This window comes from Vipera ursinii (assembly GCF_947247035.1).
Source record: "Vipera ursinii genome assembly, chromosome: 1".
Taxonomy (NCBI): Eukaryota; Metazoa; Chordata; class Lepidosauria; order Squamata; family Viperidae; genus Vipera; species Vipera ursinii.
This window is the reverse complement of record NC_139512.1, coordinates 278,189,381-278,210,247: the sequence shown is the minus strand read 5'-3', so window position 1 is coordinate 278,210,247 and position 20,867 is coordinate 278,189,381. Positions and strand designations below refer to the sequence as shown.

Sequence of the window (20,867 nt, the reverse complement as noted above, 5' to 3'; positions counted from 1 at the left end):
TTCCATACTTCCATCTATACAATCTTATCCTTGGTAAAAAGCCAGGTTTTAATGAGGGTGGGGGCTTGCCAAATGGGGGGTATTCTGAAAGGTTTTTTTTTTATCAAATCACACTTTCCAAGCTTTTACAGGCCCTGTACTTATTACTGCTATGAATAAGACACTTCCTTTTTTTTGAACTGTTAACAAATGTCATATTTTTAAACTGAAATGTCTAATTCTGTTGAAAGGCGGCGAGTTTGAGCAAGCAGGTACAGTATATTTCTGTTTCTTCCATGTTGTATATTCCTTCTTCATATTGTCTTTACACAGAGCTACTTCAGGGTAGATGTTTTCATACATTGTTTTAAAACCGCTTTAAGTTAGAACTAATAATGGATTTCGGGAGGGGAATTTAAAGTAAAAAGATAGTGAAAACAATTCAGAGACTCCATGTTGATTATTTCTAATATTAAGTTCTCTTGTCTTTCCACAGTTACCTTTCTGAATTTGAGCCCTGTTCTCTCCTTTTCTGGAGGATTTGCCTTGCTACCTTAAACCATGGACATCACTGGATTTATGAAGTCTCAATTTATTTGTCATCTTATTATCAGTTATGTATTTATAGTGTCAGGACTGATAATCAACTTCATTCAACTCTTCACCTTAATTCTCTGGCCATTCAACAAGCAGCTTTTCAGAAAAATCAACTGCAGGCTGTCATATTCTCTATCAAGCCGTAAGATGTTTTTATATTCTTGTCTTTGTTTTAACAAAGAGTGTTATTTAGGGCAGAGAGGTTTTAAATGTGGAAAAAAAGATGTTTTACTGAAATAAGTATTTTTTTTAAAAAAAAAAGCACAACAAAAATGTGAGTTTGGAGGTCCCACTCCATGAAAAACACTTTCTCAGAAAAGTTCTGCAGTAGCCATACTACTCCTAATTGTAGCTGTAAGTCGAGGATTGCCTGTGTGATGGTTAACTTCCATGATGTAAAAGTGAAGCTTTTGAATGTCTTTTTTCTCAGATGGATCAACAGCAGTATGTAGATTTTGCCAATGAATAGAAGAAAGTCCCCAGTCAGCCTCTGTCTTAATTGTAACCTCTTTTATTTCTGACACCTCTCTTGTCTGTATTGAGACATAAGATGGCTCAGAAACCCCTCTTCTCACATTGCTGTTCATTTTCACCTCCTTAATGAACTTTACCATTTCTGATCCAACTCCAGTCTCTATAAGAATAAAATACCAAGTTTATTAATTAAAGACAATTGTCTTTAATATAGAAGCCAAGCCATATAGCATACTTGAACACACAATGCTCATTCTTTGTCGATCTTGTCTATATTGCAAACATGAACTCTAAAAGTAGGGCTGCAAAGTATAGGTAATAAACCTGAAGAAAGAATTGTGATTGTTTAATATGAAATGTCAAAAGCCAGTTCAAGAATAGCTAATGTCTCATCCAAAAAGATTGCAAATGTCATTCTGAAATGTTTGCACTAACCAGCATTCCCAAGCTAGTGCCATCAGATTTGTTAGACACAATATTGGCTGTTCTGGAAACCACCTTTTCTGGAAAGCAAGCATATTGACAAAGGTTGATTAGTATTCTCATCAAAAAAGAAAAACGGCCAACCACAGGTTTCTATTTGTCCTATCATCTCATCTCCTGCCACCCTCCAAAACCAAAACTCAACTGAAAATCAAAGAAGTGGCTGTGAGCATTATGGCAATATGCTTTTCCTTAAATCCATCCTTTTATATGAACTTATTATTCTGCTTTGCTTCTCAAGCCAGCAAATGAGTCTGGTGAGCCTCCCTAGGGATGTATACTTATTAATAAAGACTTCGTTAATAAATAAGAGTAATCACTTATGGAGAAAGATTGTTAGAGGAGATGATTTTATGCCAACTCTGTCCCCGGAGAGAATAGTGAACCATTTCTGCTGTGCTTCAGGGTTTTTGGCTTTTTTTTGTTTTTATTTAAAGTACAGAAATTAGGACAAGAATCACAAATCCTTCCTCCCCTAATAAATATCAGAATTTTTATTTGATTATAATACTTTAGAACCTTTTCAAATTAACTGGTATAAAATGTATCTGAATCAAGAATGCTTAAGCTATAATCCTGCATGTTTGCTATCCTGGAAGAAGATGAACTCACTGAGATTTAATTCTGATTAAATATACATAGAGTTCTGCTATCAGTTTATATTTTAAGAAGCATTTTACAACTGAATTTCTAATCTCTCATTTATATAGATTGTTTTGAACATAATAATCCAGGTTTCTGGAAAAATTCTGCATTGCAAACATAATGATTTATATAGTAGGGAATCATTCTGTCTAGACTTGCTCTAAAACAAATCAGAATTCACAACCTTGCATATTGATAGAGAACCAAATATTGGTATTTAATTGTGTATGAGAATCAAGTGATCTACCTAGCTAAGCGTTTGGGATTAAATTCATATATAGTTTTCAAAGTTTTATTTTGATTACAAGCAGGTACTTTGCTGTGTTGCAGGAGTATAAATGTTTAGGAAAGATGCTGTAATAAATTATCTTGACTTTTCTCAGTCATTTTGTAAAGTTCCTGAATGCAATAATAGTACAAAGAGTTGTGTGGTTGTCATACTAGAGTCTTAAGCATACAGTCACATAGCTACCAACTAAGCACACCTTTGCATAATCATCCAAGTTCAGAAGACCTGTCAGTGGCTTCACTGATTCTGTTTTTGCAACTTTCTAGTACACTCTGTGAGCTGAGCAGTGCTGACACTAACTGACCAGTGGAAGAAGCATCCAGACAGTGCTTCCCTTCCCCCTATTTGTTTTTGTGGAGTCATTCCCTGTGTAGAGCTTCAGTGTTGTTTTTCTATTCAAATAAAAATAAAATGGTGGCAAAACACCATAGCTGCCTTGACTTAAGAGAAAGGAGATGAGGAAGGAGTGGGAGGCAATGTTGGGAGATGAGGAGGAGTGGGAGGAAAGTTCTTGCTGTCAAAAAATTGCCCCCTTCACAGGCCCAGCATTGCCCTTGTTGTATTCATGTTATTTTCCTCTGTGTCCAACTGGAATTGGTTCAGCTGTGGAATTGCTCCAGTGTTGTGGGAATATTTATCTTTCAGAGCAGACAACCATTTAAAACTTCGTTGTGTCAGGCAAAACTGTGAGAACAGGGTGCACAAGAGCAGAACAGCTTTTACTTACTGTCGGATGATGTTGATGACGATCTGTTCTGATGTGCCTATCAGTCTTTTAAACCACATTCAGGGTATCTAAGCACTTTTTGTGCCAACTTGAGTTTGCTGAGTGGTAGCATTCCCATCTTCATTGAAAACTTTTTTCTTAATTGTTGAGGTTTAGGAAGGATAATCAGTACATGAATTTATACTTTAATAAATGTTCTAGTCCAGAGTAGACCAGCTTGGTTTACGACTGGTGTTCTGAGCTGCCCAACACAACTAAATTTTGCCAATCTCAGTCTGCTAGTGCAGGGAAACATAGCAAAAGATTGCCATAAATTCTGACCAGGCTCATTGATCTTTGATTGAGAACCAAAAATAGCAAAAGTATGAAGGGAATTTTCTCCTTAAAAAGAGGTTAGACTGAATTGGGGAACATATATTCATGTGATGGCATTTGGACCAAATTTGTTCCAGGATGAAAAATACCACCTTTTCTTTAATTCCAGCAAGATTTTAATTCCTCTTCTAGGAACTAAGGGATCTTAGTGCTTATACTTGAGCACTTGAATAACTTAAAAAAATTCCTGTCAAGAACTGAGAGGACTAGAAGCAATAGTGTTCTCATTGATTATCCCTGTACATTAGATAATTAGGCTAAGTAAATTTCCCTTGGGAATATTTTGTAAGATTACTTGCATTTAGTGTTTTGTATAATAATTTCTAAGAGCCATGATCTCCATGCAAAATTATCTTCAAGTAATCTGGAGATACATTGAGGTGATGATTCAAGTAACTAGGCTTAGGGTATATTTAAAAAAGAAGACAAGGCTACTCCCAGTTGTACTTTTTTAACTATAATGTGACACTTCTATTGTAATTTATTTACTTAAATTTGTTATTGCTGCCCACTTCAGTAGATACTGTTTGTGGGAAACTCTGCTGTGTGCTGTTTTCTTCCTGGAGAATAGTGAAGGTATGAACAATTGTCGGTGGACATGAGCCCAACAGATTTGTAATTAATATGGCTCTAAGATTAGAGTAATCTGAACCTACTAATCTTATGTTTCACTGACTAATTGAATTCTTTTTTTATCTGCTCCTTTCATTTATTTGCCTTTTATTGGTAATCAATAGAATGAATAGAATCAGCAAATTTAAATAAATAAATAAGCAACGGTTATACAAGGCCCTGTGCCTTGCTAATACAATTTAATTTCCTGTTCCCTATTACTTGATTTATGAGAGAAATTTAGAGCTCCTTTTGTTCCTTTCTAGCAGTCTCTTAAAAATTTATTGTTGATTGGCAAGAACATTGTGGCACACATCAGTTTCACTGTCTTTTACTATAAAGAACCTCATTGTTGAAAGTAATGGCTGGATATTTTAGCTTGTAGCTAATCAGGTTACATATAATCTACCATCCCCATGAGCTGTGCACGTTTTACATAATTTGTAAAATTATGGAGATGCGCATCCATAATTTTAAAAGTTATGTATGTAGTCAAGCAACATTTTAAGTTGCATTGTTACTTGGAATGTGTTCTGGGGAAAGAGGCTCTGATTCTGCAAATAGTTTTAAAGTAATTTGAAAGCCTCCAAATTGAAACACAGCTATTCTGCTTTTGATTGTCAGTTCTTTTTTCACTTCAAACAAGTTCATTTCTCAGAAGTGTATAGTTTTTCTTTTTTTATAAAACCCCCAATTCTGTATAAGGTACATAAAGTATGATTGCATGTTCCCAGGTAAAGGGTTTCCCCTGATCAGTCATGTCTGACTCTAGGAGGTGATGCTCATCTCTGTTTCTTAGTCAGGGGAGCCAGCATTGTCTGAAGATGTTTCCGTAGTCGTGGCTAGCATGACTATACACCGAGATGCTCAGAATGCTGTTACCGTCCTACCAAAGTGGTACCTATTTATCTACTCATATTTGCATGCTTTCAAACTACTAGGTGGACAGATGCTGGGGCAAGTTACAGGAGCTTTCCCCATTGCTCAACACTTGGGTCTTGAACTGTCAGCTTTCTAGTGACAATCTCAGCTTCTTTAATGGCTGAGCTATCACGCTTCCCCCACATTCCTCGTTAGCTGGGTTCAAATAAGACAAAGAGTCAAACCTACTTGCTAAGGAAAGGGAAAGATCATTGGTGTTGTGGCAAGTTCAAGCAGTATCAAAATGTAACACACCACAGAAGAATGTAAGCTGTCCAGCATAGAATACTTAATGAAGCAAATGGTAAAATTATGAAAGAAGAGGGAAGTTCCGCATAAATACATTAGACTTTTAAAATCTGCACTCGGGTTGGCCGTGTTGTATAACAAGAAAGGGATCATTCAAATTAGGATATTCTTCTGTGTGAACCTTTTGCTTGGATATGGCACAGAACCATCCAAGCTGAACAAATAGCTTTGTATCTGAGATGCATAGAAAATAAAGAGTAAAATCCACCCACCCACCCCGCCCCTTTTGCAGGGATGTCCTTTTGCAAAATGTGAATAACATTGGATTCCTTTAATTTATTCATCGCACCCTTGTAGCAAGGATAGACCTTATTGATCCACAAAAAAGTGAATATAAAATTCCTTTCTTTTCCTCTGAAAGGCTGTGAGATAGGAGTCTCCAAGAAATCTCACGGTCTGCTAAAGGTAGCCCAGGAAAAAAGCAATAGTGGTAATACCCTTGATATTTCACCGAACACTTTGCAAGAGCAAATGGAAAGCTTTCTTTTTCCCCCTTGCTCTCCACGGTTGAGAAAGAAATTGAGATGGACATTGATGGCTCTTTTCTGCCTTTGTTCTCCCAAGATTGAAAGAGAATATTGATACTCAAGAATACAAGGAGAACTGCTATATATTACTCTTCAATTAAAATTACCAGGTGGTGTTTATGATATTCAGACCATCAACATTTGAATTCCTAGTTACAAAAACAGCTTCTGTCATTTTCCCAAGATTCATGCTCTTACTTTTATATCATTAATGGTATACACGCACACAAAACAGAGGTATTGGGGAACCTCGAGATTTATTTATGGATATCCTGCCTTTATTATTTTTATAAATAAGGTGGCAAACATGTCTAATACTTCAATGTCCCTGTTAGGTGGGTAGGGCTGAGAGAGAGTGACTGGCCTAAAGTCACCAGATGGCTTTCATGGCTAAGGCATGATGTCATCATACAAAAATGGTTAAGGAAGGAAAGCCAAAGTGGGAGGGAAGGTACAGAACGCTGACTAACTTGGGGAAAAAACCTGGAAAAATGGGGAGGAAATGAATTGGGATGTTGTGGAGGACGGTATGAATGGTTGTCTGGCACCTTGAATAGAAATACTGCATGCTGCAATATTTGTTTTGCTAGTTTTGTTTTAGACAGAATGCCAAATTGATCATTAAACTCTCACTGGATGCTTAAAAACAAAACACCAAACTAGAAATATTTGTAGCACAAAGTAATTTTGCTTAGAAAAATGCTAATGCTCTGGTATAATTTAGACCTTGGCTAGATGAATCCCTTCTCACCTCCCCCATCTATCGTCTGTCTGACTGTCTGTCTATATCTATCTATCTCTATCAAATCTCAGTTTTGAAAATATTTTTCTCATTTTGGGTGAACTTTCCTGAACAGAATAAATCAATAAATATTGAATGTCACACTGAATACACAGTAACTTAGAAATTTTGATGGTACTATAATGAATATAATTTACAACATTGATAACATGTTTAACTCTCACCTTTCCTCTGTTCTGAGTGGGATTAGGCATTGGAAAGGCTAAAAGCATACTTAGCCTGAGCTCTAAAAGGAGTCACAGAAAAATGGTCAGTGGGTCAGTTCAGAAGCAGTTTGAATTCCAAGTAGAAGAAAATGAAGCGTCAAAGCACCAGAGAGATTTCAAGTATATAGGCTAAATGGATACACAGGTTTAAGAGCAATAGCAATTGCTTCAGTTAATGAGTTGCTCTTAGAGAACATTCTATTACAGCAGGGTTTTTCAAACTTGGCAGCTTTGAGATAAGATAACCTTTACTGTCATTTTTTTTTACTGTGGGCACAATGGCACACATCAAAAATGAAATTTAGTTGCCCGCTCTCAAAGTGAAACACATACAGGACACACACCTAAGGAGAAGAGTAGGCAGAGCTGGGGGGAGGTGTTAAGCTTGTCATTAGTTTAGAGTCTTTGCATTCCCACAAGGGCTCTGAGTCCAACCCCTCCTGAATTCCATCGACCTTTTCTGATGCCAAGTATATATCTGCATCCAGCTAACAGAGGCATGATAATGTAAAAAGGATAAGATGGCTTAAAGATAAAATATTATTGACTATTATGTAACATATCAACTGTTGGAAGCCCCCCTCCCCAGAATAAAACATTCTTTATTCTTAATATTAAAAAGAGGCTGAAGGAGAAGAGGAGAGACATATCATTAAATTTGTTATATATGTGTGTATGTGTTTGTGTATGGACTGAAATATAGACAAATACTAACCATCTGCTTCGGGACAGCTTTTTAAATGTCTATGTGGCAACTCATTATTTTTCACAAAATAGGGAGATGTTATTCTGTCCTCTGCTTTCAAAAATTCAAACATATGTTTGACTCTTTCATAATGCATAAATGTATAAATACAAAGTAAGAGTTCTATTGATACCATTTAATATTTTACAAATTAAGGTAGCCAGGCGAAAATGGAGAGGATACAGAATGAATGTTCATCTGTTCTCCTCTGTTCAACTTAATCAGAAGGAAAAATGTATTTGAATGAGTAGAGTGATTTGTAGGGTCAATTAATTATTGTGGGTAATGAGAATGAATAAACTGATTGTACGAATTAGGAATTGGCAAAATAGGACGTAGGAGCATGATGTACATTTTGAGTTGTACAAAGTAAAGAAATGATGATGATGATGATGATGATGATGATGATTCATAATGTTGATGATGTTAACGATTGTTATTTGATTCAGAGCAGAAAATTCTAAGCAAATTTAAAATCCAGTGTTAAAAACTTAACTAAACTTTCAATTTTTGTTGTGGCAGCAGCTCAGACACCAAATTGCTGTTCTCTCCCATTAGTCCCAGGGAAGAAGGAATCTGTTTCTTGATGCCAAGGATGATTCATTGAAAAGGAAGCATGGAAGCCCAAAGATCATTCACTTGGCTCTAAACTATTGTATCAGATTGGGGCTTTTGAATGATCAAAGTGGCCACTTTGTTTCCCCTCCTTTCTTTGCCAGGATTATAAGTAACACTGGAAAGTTTAAAAGCATCACAAAAAAGGTAGTAGAAAATATTGGTTCAAAAGAAGATTGTGGGTCAAATTACCAAGAATCAACTTGGACTTGAAGGAGGCTTTCTCTTTTTATCTTTAGGGGAAAAAAGCAAAGCTAAGGCAGGACTTCCCTCAGATCCCCCCTCCTCTCATTCCAGTCTCCTTCCTTCCTTCCTTCCTTCCTCCCTCTCTCCCTCCCTCCCTCCCTCCCTCCCTCCCTCCCGCTGGAAAACCGACAGTCCAATTTGAGTCCCGAGTGCTGTGCGATTGGGTGAGCTCTCATTATTTGCCCCAGCTCCTACCCAATGTAGCAATTTGAAAGCATGCAAATGTGAGTAGATAAATAGGTACCGCTTCGGTGGGAAGGTAACAGCACCTTAACATAGTCATGCTGGCCACATGATCATGGAAGCCGTCTTCAAACAGCACTGGCTCCCTCGGTTAAGAAATGGAGATGAGCACCCCGCCCTAAAGTTGGAAATGATTGGACAGGGGAAACCTTTAAAAAACCATTTTTTTAAAACAAGAAAGCATACTTACAAACAACCTAAAGAGATGTTCTTCATTTTTAAACCATGAAGCAATTCTCCTTGCAAGCCAGATTGTGATACGCTGAACGTACATGTAGATTTTGCCTCTGTTGTAGCTGCAGTTCACTCATGGTGGCTTAGGAATCTACCCTAAGCTTCTGTAAAGAAGTTGGTTCCATTTTGCTTTATTAAATTTAAATGAATCTCTGCTGCCGCCACCGCCACCATCTAAGTGCAACTTTGCAGAGAGACTTTGTCAAGACCTATATGACTTGCCAACTTTCTGATCCTGATCCTTGGATTGCTGAAGATCTTAAGAATACTGTATAAATCCAGTGGTACTGCTCTTAAACAATGCTCCAAGCTGTACCTGACTCTGATATAAATTCTTACATCTTTGCCGGTTCATTTGTTCTGCACAAAAATAGTGGCAAACAATAATATGGTCACATTTACAAACACACAAATATGTATACTTTAAAGGATGGAAGATGTTACAATTACAATTTCAATACAATAAGGCAGGGATCTTCAAACTTGGCTCTTTTATGACGTGTGGACTTCAACTCCCAGAATTCCTCAGCCAGGCACGCAATAAGGCAAAAAGCAGATAATTCTCCACCTGGTCATGCTGCTACAATATTTAATAAAACTCCATATACTGTTGTTATTTTTTAAAGAAAAACCCCCTCCTTCTAAGAAATAATTTAGTGCATTCTGAAATCTTTGAGCTGAATGAATAAATAAAGAAACATTTAACCATAATCTTTATTTGGCCTACCAGGAAAAAAAGCAACTTTTGTAAGAATTTCTCAAGTTGAAATAATGCTGGGAACATGGTTATATTTAATATAGCGGCCGCAGTAAGCCATAGATAGAATCAGAAAACTGCACATACCCTTTTCCATGCTTGTGATTTTTAGTCATCTACAGTATAAATGTCTTCTTTCTCTTTCCAGGAAAGATCTTTTAAAAATAAAATTGCAAGAGTGCCACGATGATGTAATTTTTTTAAAAAAACAACACTTGGTGGACTCTAGATGTGTTGGAGCTGCAACTTTTATTAGCCGCCTCAGACATCAGGCTATGTGGACAATCAACACATGTAGAGGGTGCCAGGTTGGAGAAGGCCAGTATAAAAGTTTATCTTGCAGAGTTGCCTGCTATGTATAAAGCACCCAATTTGCTTTTTTAAGCTTCCCAAAATAAAAAAGGACCATGTTTTTCACCTGCCCGACCTTGGGTGGCCATAGGTACAGCAGAAGGAATATTGAAATGGCACACTTCTTGCTTCCTTTCAGTAGCAAAGCAACTGTTTATTTAAGCCATTAAATAAATGGTTATGTAATCATTTGTTATTGTTTGTTTCAGAGTTGGTGATGTTGCTGGAATGGTGGTCAGGCACAACTTGTACCATTTCTATAGATCAACAATCAATGCACAAGATTGGGAATGAGAATGCCATCGTTATCCTTAATCACAACTTTGAAATTGACTTTGTCTGTGGTTGGAGCTATTGTGAAAAATTTGGGGTTCTGGGGGTGAGTTTTTATTAACATGTTAACAGATTCTTTTTTTCCTCCAATGTGATGCAACACAACTGCTTTCATAGCCAATTTGGCATTTATTTATGGCTCTTCTTCAATATTTCCATTTTTTATTATGTTGGCTTTAAAATGCTGAGGCAATTTGGAGGATAAAGAAACCGTTATAGTGTCTAGTAGATCTGTACAGCCCATGATTTGTTCAATCTGTTCAACAATTAGAGTTGGTCTGACACTTACCTAAAGTCTACCTCCATTAGATGCTTTCTTGGTTAAGGTTTGAATTTCAAAACTGGCTTCAGTGTAAAAATTTCAGTAGAATTATTTTAATTGCAGATTTTCTATCAAGTGATAAAGTGCTGCCTAGGCTTATGTTTTGCTCTAAATCTGTGCTGAAGATGATTGTAACTATTTTTGACTAATAGATATCAATTGTAGTAATAATAACTCCTAAATATTTAATATTGCCTGGAGTAATTTGAAGACTGGTATTTTTGGGGAAACATTTCTATGACTCTTCACCAATTAAAACTTAAAATGGCAAATAATAGGTCAAATATAGTGACTAAGCCTACTATCGGTACTACTTTAAATAATACATCATTTAGGATTTTGCTGAAGTAGAAGTTGCAAATAAATATATTAAATGGTCTTCTCTTATATAATGGCCATGAAGATTCTTTCTCATGTTCTAGTCTCACAAGATAGTGGTCATGTTTCCTGTTGCTATTAAGGGAAAAAATCTTACTGATTTTTCTAAAATATTAATTCCAACTGTCTAGGGAATGCAACTGATAGAAATAATATTATGTCCATTTCCCACTTTTTGCAGTAAAAAGTTAAGACATTTGCATTCCTTTCTTTCAGGGCAGGAAAATTTGGGTGTGTTTACCATAACATTTTATTTGGGATGAGTATTAGATTGTGTTGTTGTGAGAAGTTGATTTAAAAAATGAAATAAATTTAGAGAGAACACAGAGCAGAAAATTAGTCTTGCTTTGATTTGCTTTTATGCAGCCATGCTGTGTAACTGTTTGATGATCAGATTTGTCATGTTTATGACTTTCATTGTATGTTTGAAATTGTAAGCCATCCATAGTCTTTTGGTATAGATGGCCATAATAAATCTTAATAATTACTACTACTATACTACTTAGACTTATATACTGCTCTATAGTGCTTTTCAGAACTCTTTGGCGGTTTACAGAGTTAGCATATTGCCCCCAACAATCTAGGTCCTCATTTTACTGACTTCGGAAAATGGAAGGCTGAGTCAACCTTGAGCCCATCAGAATTGAATTCCAGGCTGTAGGCAGAGTTAGCCTGTAATACTGCATTCTAACCACAGCACCACCAGGTGGTTGGAATACTACTACTGTTGGTTGGGGTTATCTATCTTTCCACTTCTATTATATTTCTAATTTGCTATAGCAAGGGGATCACAGCATGTTTTTTTAAAAAAGTATTCTCATGTGTTTTAAGGGAGGAGAATTATAATGTGTTTTCAGAATGGAAACCAGGACATCAAAACTAAGAATGATCCTGTTTTTGTTCATATTGCATTATGCATTTAAGGCAGCAGATTATGAAGCAACCATGAAATTCCAGTTGTGAATTCCTTTAAGTTATTTTAAAAAAATAACTACTATAATTCAAAAATGGTTGGGACTTGAATTGAAAAATATAAAGAAAAGGCATCATTTAGAGTACCGGTAAGTTGTCCACATTAAATTTATAAAAGGGATCTTGCTGATCAGGTCAATTAATAATCTAGTTTGTTTTTGACTTATTATGAGGAAGTTGTACCTTGTAAACGGTGCTTTATATTTTGGTGTCGATTTGTGTATCATGCTAAATCACAACCAAATCAACCAAATCTTTGATGTTTTAACCAATGAAAATGTGGGCAAAGTGTTACGAAATGCGGATGAAGAATTTGTTATTATGTGCTACAGAGTGACTTAAAAATGATATTATAGTTTATTATTTTATCAGCTCATTATATGAGTAGGGATTTTGTTAGGCACTGTATTTTCAATGGTGCACTCTATAATAAATTTTCCCTCTGTGTCAGGAGTTTGTATTTGGCTAATGACACAAGAAAAAATACATTTTTGCTGTCCTAAAAAGCAAAATGAAGATGAAAGGAATCTAGTTGTGGGTCACAATGTTTGAGGCGTTGTCTGGCTGCATGAAAATAAGATGATGTGTTTTGCAGCCAAGGGAAGCTTATAGCATTCCCTTGAAGGAAAATGTCATAATAGAGTAGGGAATTGTCACCCTTCAGTGAGAAAAGACAGTGATTTATTGCTTCAATTAAAGACTCTTTAACCGAAGACTTGCAGTGGGAAAAAACATTTGATCAGAAGATAATCAAACCGAAGAGCAAACCCAGGCAGAAGCAAGTGGTATTGAACATACTCTGCATTTGAAGGGTCTTTAGTGGTCTCTGAGCTTGCTTACTTTCTGGCAGACCCAAACTAGGCAACATCATTAGCACTCCTTACTAGCACTAGTAACCTAGTTTGGGTAATGAAATGTCTGCAAGAAAACAAGCAAGCTTAGACAGCACCAAAGGCCCCTCATATAAACCATCAGTTACAAATATTCTCCTTTATTAATACTCTGCATTTGCCATATCCCAGAAACAGTGTTCAGGTTCTTGCAGTGAAACAGGCTCTTAAGAGAGAAATACTGTAGATCCAGAACAGTGGATCCATAAAAGCAGAGATACAGCTACGTTCTGCAGGTCTAAATGAAGAGCTGTGGTAGTTGGGGGCTGTTTACCACTAGGATCTTAAACAAATGCCTACCACCCACTCTTTCTGCTCATTATGTGTGCTGCCCACCAGACCTGGACTATGAGAGAACAATTTATAAAACCTATCATGGTATCTGGGACCTTGAATTCTCAGTTAATGTAGAAGATGAGTTAGCATGAAATGTGTTGTCCTCACAAGGAGTAATAAGAACATGTTTGGCCAAATATGTGTTTGGCCAAAGACAGTTAAGAGCAACTTAGGCTATAGAGGCTACAAATAAATTTAATTTAATTTAATTTAATAATATTTCTATACCGCCCTTCTCCCTGAGGACTCAGGGCGGTTCACAGGGCAGAGTAAAGTACTAAATACAAACATTAAAAAGAGATTAAATGATTGCCCAAGTTAAAACAATTGGTATACAATTCTAAAACCCCAAGATAAAGTTAAGAAACCAAAAAATAAAAAGACCCCGAAGGAAAGTGCTTAGATAAAGACTTGTTCACACTTTGCAAAATGGGAATGTTGTTCAAATATGGCTTCCTAATCCATGGGCTCATAATTAAAATAAGGCTCAAAAGTAAAGAAGATAAGAGTATGAAAAAGGTAGGAGGAGGAGGAGGCTGATTGAAGAGGTAATACAGGAATATTAGCAGAATTACTTCCTTGTCTGGAATGCAGCAATTGAAGAACATAGGTTTTTTTCCCCAGCAAAGGAACAAAAGCAGTAGAACAGTACAAGGAATTGCACTTTATCTTAAAGCAGTAATAATTGCATTTTAGGATAATGGAGGAACTTGCTGCTGGGCTAACTATATTGTTATGCATTATCTTTTGAGAAATGGTGATGTGCCAAATGGTAGAGGAGGCAAATGTTCCTATCTTCAAAACTGGAATAGGGGAGGATACAGAAAGCCACAGACAATCTTGCTAAATTGATCATGTACTTTAATTAGACAACTTCCTTAATATATGTCTTGATTAATTGATGATTATAAAATAAGTTATATAACATGAGGATTAAATGGACAAATTGCTGGCTCAAAACAATCCATTGGTGGTTCCTCATCATACGGGAAAAAGGTATTAAGTGGAGCGCCACAATGTTCATCTCCTTGGTTCTCTGCTGTTATTCCTTTCTTATTACTATTTTGATGGAGGTGTAAGGAATATTAAATATAGATGACACAAAATTGGCTATTACCATAGAAAACAGAAAATAAAATTAAGAACCCACAATAGTTTAAAGAAATTGGGCTGAATTAACAGAAATAAAAATAAGATAGAGTGTAGAATGGGAGATACATACCTTGGCAATTGTGTTTCTGAAAAATCTGCTTGAATAGCAAGCAATTGCACCTTGAGAATGAGCCAACTATGCAGTCAAAAAAGACCAATGAAACTTTTGGTTGCATCAACCAAAGAAAATTATCCGAACTATGAGAAATAATTGTTAACTCACATTCCTCATTGATCAAACACCTTCTTGAGAACTGTTTCCATTTTGGGGATCACAGTTTAAATATTCAGACCAAAATATAACGACTTCAAAAAAGCAACTAGGATACTTAAAAACTAAGCCCTGTATGTTTAGCTTAGAGAAAAGATGACTTAATGAAAGGAATAATAGCATTGTTTCAAGTATTTGGAAGGATTTCCCATGGTTAAAATCTGTTCTTGCTCATTGCAGAACACAGATAAGGGAATAATGGGTATAAATTCCAAAGTCACAGATTCTGATTGAATATTAGAAAAAAAAACATTCCTTAAAAGTAAGAACAGTTCACATGTGAAACCACTTATCCAGAGAGATAGTCACCTCCCTTTCATCAGACAAGTCCAGGCAGAGGACAGACAGTCATCTTTAATTTGCTTTAATTTGAATTCACACCCTAGGCGGAGGATTGGGCTTGATGGTCCAATGAAAATACCCAGAATTATAAATCAGGTTTTTGTGCTTATTCTCCTCTTTTTCCTTCCCGTATTCTTAATATTTTGTTTCAACCTGAATTTATTGTTCAGTTTTAATTTGCAGCTGTGAACCATGCTGAAATGCTACCATTGAAGGACAGAGTAATAATGCAAAATAACTCTTTTTGTTGTATAACTGGTGATAAAAGTATTTATCGATTTTCTCCTGCTTTTTAAGCTTGACAAATAAAAGCAGAAGTGTTGCCCTTAGCATTCGAAAAGTGTTGACCCAACAAAAGAAATGCTTTGAAAAGGACTGCTTTGAACTCTCAGTGAAGTATTAAAGGGTACCAGCATTCCTGACATCAGAGATAGTGTCAAAACCCGTATGTGTCACTTTCAGGGAAGTTGGGCAGATTTGGCACTTGTCAAGACAACCAACTGTGACAATAACTAGAATCCAGGTGATGCATCAGCAGGGACATTCAATGCCCTTGAATGCGTATACAGCCTAAAGGAACAAAGTCCTATTACTTCTGTGGCATGCCCGTATCTGTCATTAATTTTGAAATAAGCATCCACAACTTGTATCTCTGATTTGCTTCTCAAGAGGCAGAATTTAGATTCCTTTTCTTTTCCATTACCAGACTCCTTCAGTATACTAATAGTTAGGCGTAATTTGAAGCAGGATTATTCTGCTATGTAAATAAAATTATATGTATTCTCTGGAGCTTTGTTTCAGCTTTGACAAACAGATCTGCTTGAGTTAATGTGAACAGAGTTAAGGAAAATATGTGAGGTGTAAGATTCTCCCCTGTTTATGATGGTTTTTCATCATGAGTGCACGCATCGGTCTGTCTAGATCTCTGTGTTTACATTTAGCTTAATTTACTTTCCAATTATCGGCTCCTTTTCCAAGAAAGGCAGATGTGCATTTCTCTCTTGTAATTGCATTTTGTACTCCAAGCAGGAAAGAAGTCAGTGTACCCTATAATAAGCGGCCCAAAGTAACATTCTATATATTGAATATTGAATTGTGGAGCGTGGTCATTTTTCGCATGTTGCATTATGTGTTTTGCAGAATGGATTTCATCCTTTATATTTGACTGATCCTTGTGATTCAAAACATTGAATCAAACAATTGGTATTGCATAGTGGCAGTGAGGAAGACCATTGATACAATATTTCAAGGAGTTTAGTGACTCCATGATTTTGATTCCTTCTTCATATTAAGAAAAGTCTAGAGGTTGGGGGCTAATTCTGATCTAACACGCTGGTTTGTTTTATTCTTATTTGCTGAGTAAAGAAGAAGGGTTAGGGAAGCTTCACATAGTAAAATTTCCCTTATCTGTGAAAGTCTCAGACTTTTGAATCGTGTGCTACCCGGTCAAGGTCAGATCTCGCAGTCCTATAACCATGAACCAAGACACAGGGCCATGAAGTCATGGTGCCAGTTTTTTAATTAAAAACTGTAGTACTGTCGTTTAAGTATTGTTAGGGTATTGTTGCGTATCATCTTGCTTGGTAAGTATGTTTTTATGTTATGCTTTTAAATGTTTGCTTGGGTTAATAACAAAGCTTAAAATCTCTTCATTTACTAGAGTGCTTATATTCTCTGGATCCAACAGAATCAATTGTTTGGGCACTGATCACTGCCCTGACACTTAGCAAAACATGTTGTTAGGCTATATTAAGAGTATTTCTGCAAGGTACAAGGTTAAAATGCATTACAAAGGTTGACATAATGCAATTAAGATGATCACTTTCATTAGGTGAGAAAGTGTGTATTTTTCCCTGAAAAATTGTGTTCGTTCTTAGTTTTCATCTCCATTTGACAGATCAGTCAAAGCTTTCTAATAACGAAATAGAAACCAAATACCCAGAATGAAAATAGAACAAAGAGTACTTTGAATGACAATTTGAGTGCTACAATAAAAACACTGTTTTTCCACTGAACAGCAGTTGGTACAATGTTGATATGGTATTCTGCTGCTGAATAAAAGATCTTAAATCAGCATGATGCAAGCTGCTGCAAGGATAATGCCTAATTGTCTGATAACTTCAGCCTACCTTAAACTTGTTTTTAACATCAATCAGGAAAGCTGATTACCTTTAGTGATGGTGTTGACGGCAGAGAAGTTTTCAAATTTTGCACACGGATCTCTAGTACATTTCCCCCCCCCAAATGTAGTCTTGACTCTACAGAAGCTCAAGTCAATCTCTTTTTTTAAAAGTTTCAGTCCTTTTATTTGGAGATAATTATGTTCATTATGTTCCAGTTAAGCTTTTTTAATTCATTCATAAAGTATATAATGTGATATGTTTATTTTTTATATGTTTATAAAATATTTATATAAAATAAAATAGTTTCCCCTCTTACTTCTTCATGAAGGGACAGTATTTGCCTTAATGAAACAGCTTGTGTAAAAGCTGAATTGAGAGTAAATTTGCTTTGAGTAGCAATAATTAAATTCTGGAATATTGGTTTCATAAATAGGGAATAGTAACTATGCAATGAAACATGAAAATTTAGAAGGTGATAAAGCACATTTGTGCCAGAACATGTACTAAAACAGTGGGGGGGTCTTAAATCAGTTGATTATCTGTTGTTAAATTGTTTGAAGCACATTCTTAAAAGCTGATGGAAAGACAAAAGAAATAAACATTACTAGTTATATGTTAATGCTTTTTATTCCTTGCTCCTCCTGATTTGATTCTAGTTTTCTTTATGATATGCCCAACACCAAACAAGCAAGGGAAAACTTTTCAGTCTGGTCACCATGTAAATAAATAACTCAGGATCTGGAATTTTCATTGATCACCCAATAGATTTTGCTGTCCTGAAAAAGGCATATGCTACTGTGCTACGTATAAGCAGCAGATATATACTTATATGCTCTAAAGTAGCATATGTATTTACCGGTATATGTTTCTTTCCAAGGCCATTGGGAGCCAATTGTACTTCATTAAATGGAGCACTTCCATATTCTTGCCATATTGTACCAATATCTACCCAAATAATTTGGATTTCTGTCTCAGCCTCTTTTCTGTTTGTTTTATAGAGTTCCAAAGTCCTTGCCAAGAAAGAACTTTCCTACATGCCGATCATCGGCTGGATGTGGTACTTCCTAGAGATGGTGTTCTGCAAGAGAAAATGGGAGGAGGATCGGAAAACTGTCATGCGTAGCTTGCTTAATCTCCGAGATTACCCTGAGTACTTCTGGGTATGAAACATTTCTGTCAAGTAGCACCCCCATCACGATTGCATTTTTAGAAGGGCTGGCAGGTGTGAGGCTAAAATATTCTCTGAACCTGAATACAGATTTGGTGTTACAAATCAAAAAGGGGAGATAAGATAGTCCTGTGGTGGTGAACCTATGGCACGTGTGCCACAGGTGGCACTCAGAGCCCTCTCTGTGGGCACGCGCGCTGCTGTCCCAGTCCTAGGCCTTTAGCTGGGTTTTATAAAACCTTTTTGCTTTAGGCCTCCGCCGCTGTGTGCAAAAAAAAAAGGTTCAATCAATCAATCAATTTCAACTTCTCGCGGGGAAAAAAAATCGCAAAGTTGGAATTGATTGATTGAACATTTAGTCCCACCCAGTCTGCTGTGACCACCGCAGCCACGCCCACACAATGGGCCACACCCACCCAATTGGCCACACCCACCCAATGGGCTAAGCCCACCCATGATATATAAGTGGGTTTTGGGTTGCAGTTTCAGCACTTGGTTTCTAAAAGGTTCACCATCATTGAGATAGTCATTTCAGTTTCATTTTTCCATTAAGAGAGAGTGCAGTGGAGCCATAAGTGGGAAAATTATTTATTCATTCACTGAAAAATGAGAAGGGAGTAAATTGGGTCTGACTATTAGGAACTCACAGGCATATGTGAAAAAAAGGCAAAAACCTGCAAATCATTCAAAACAATACATCTAGATCCATTTTCTTACGGGGTTCACAATTTATTTCTATTTTGGGCTCGTGGATTTATTTCTATTGACTTTCTGGAAGATTGGTTTTATGTTATTTCAATACTGCTCTTTCAGAATGAAATTGACCCGTGTAGGTTTTATTGTGCATGACTCGACATATCTATTCAAAAACCTGTCAAATTCAGGGCAGCTTGTATATTTTGTAAAAGTTTATATGGTTGCATTTTTATACTATTTGTTAAGTGAAAGGGGTTTTCTTTCTCCCATGAATGGAGTAGACATTTAGACAGTTGCTTGAAAACCACTTACTGGTAATCTTCTATTTATGACCACAACTGAGCCCAAAATTTCTGTTGCTAAACGAGACAGTTGTTAAAATGGAGTTTTGCTCCATTTTACGATGTTGTTTGCCACAGTTGCTAAGTAAAACACCACAGTTGTTAAGTTAGTGACACAGCAGTTAAGAGAATCTGGCTTTCCCCTTGACTTTGCTCCTCAGAAAGTCTCAAAAGATGATCTTATGACCCCGGGATACCGCAACTGTCATAAATATGAGTCGGTTACCAAGCACCTGATCACGTGACCAGGGGATCCTGCAAGTGTGAAAAACAGTCATAAGTCACTTTTTTTCAGAGTCATTGTAACTTTGAACAGTTCACCAAATGAACTGTTTTAAGTGGAAGACTACCAGTATTGCCTACTCTTCAGATGTTTGGCTGGAATTACAATTTGATTTAAAATGTATTATGAAATGGCCATAAATGTTTAATGTAAATGTTTCCCTATCCAGTCGCCCAATGCTATTATACAAATGCAGGTAGTCCTCGACTTACAATGGTTCATTTTAGTGGCCTGTTCAAGGTTACAGTGTCACTTTTGAACACTGATGGGAAATTAAAATTTAAAAAAAAGCAAAAACAGGTTACTGATTGAACATATGGATATTAAGAGCAAATACAATTAAGATATGTTTTGGTTAGAAAAGTAATCTAAAACTGATATTATTGATATTATGAGAAAAATGTAACAAAGATATTGATATTCAATTGTATATTTACTAATAACAAGAAGAATTGTATTTGCCTAGTGTGGGAAAACAGGTACTACCGGAAGAAGAGAGAAAACATTTGATGGTGCAGTATTGGATCTAGATTGAAGTTAATATATACCACTGAATTATTAGTGGACCCAGACAACACATTGTCTATTAAGTACTTGATTGTCTAAATAGAACATTAATAAAATATTTATTAAAAAAACCCCAAAGTTACAATGTCACTGAAAAAAGTGACTTATGACCATTTTTCACACTTAGGACCATGATCATATAATTTTGAGTGTAAATTATATGATCATGGTCCTAAGTGTGAAAAATGGTCATAAGTCAGTTCATATTTATAGACCAGTTCATATTTATAGCGGTTGCTGTGTTCTGGGGTCATGGGATCACCTTTTCTGACCTTTTGACAAACCTTTTCCCTCTTTTCAATGGGAAATCCAGATTCGCTTAACAACGGTATTACTAATTTAACAACTGCAGAGATTCACTTAACAAATGGGGCAAGAAAAATCATAAAATCGACCGAAGCTCACTTAACAAATTTCTCATTTAGCAATATAAAGTTTGGGCTCAATTATGGTCATAAGTCAAGGACTACCTATATAAGAACAATTAAAAAGTGAGTCTAAATGCATGCATGTATATTTTAAAAGGACTAGGAGTGACATGATAGCAGTAGTCCAG

General features: G+C 36.2%; 1 protein-coding gene across 1 annotated transcript in view; it reads left to right on the top strand.

Annotated features, from left to right (window-relative positions):
- The first annotated feature begins 443 nt into the window (after positions 1-443).
- Positions 444-20,867, top strand: part of AGPAT4 (1-acylglycerol-3-phosphate O-acyltransferase 4) — a 37,546-nt gene continuing 17,122 nt past the window's right edge. Inside the window, exons 1-3 of the mRNA XM_083349785.1 lie at positions 444-718; positions 10,347-10,516; positions 18,255-18,416. Coding sequence (XP_083205911.1) covers positions 541-718; positions 10,347-10,516; positions 18,255-18,416 — 510 coding nt within the window. The 5' untranslated portion in view covers positions 444-540. The remainder of the gene's footprint in view (positions 719-10,346; positions 10,517-18,254; positions 18,417-20,867) is intronic.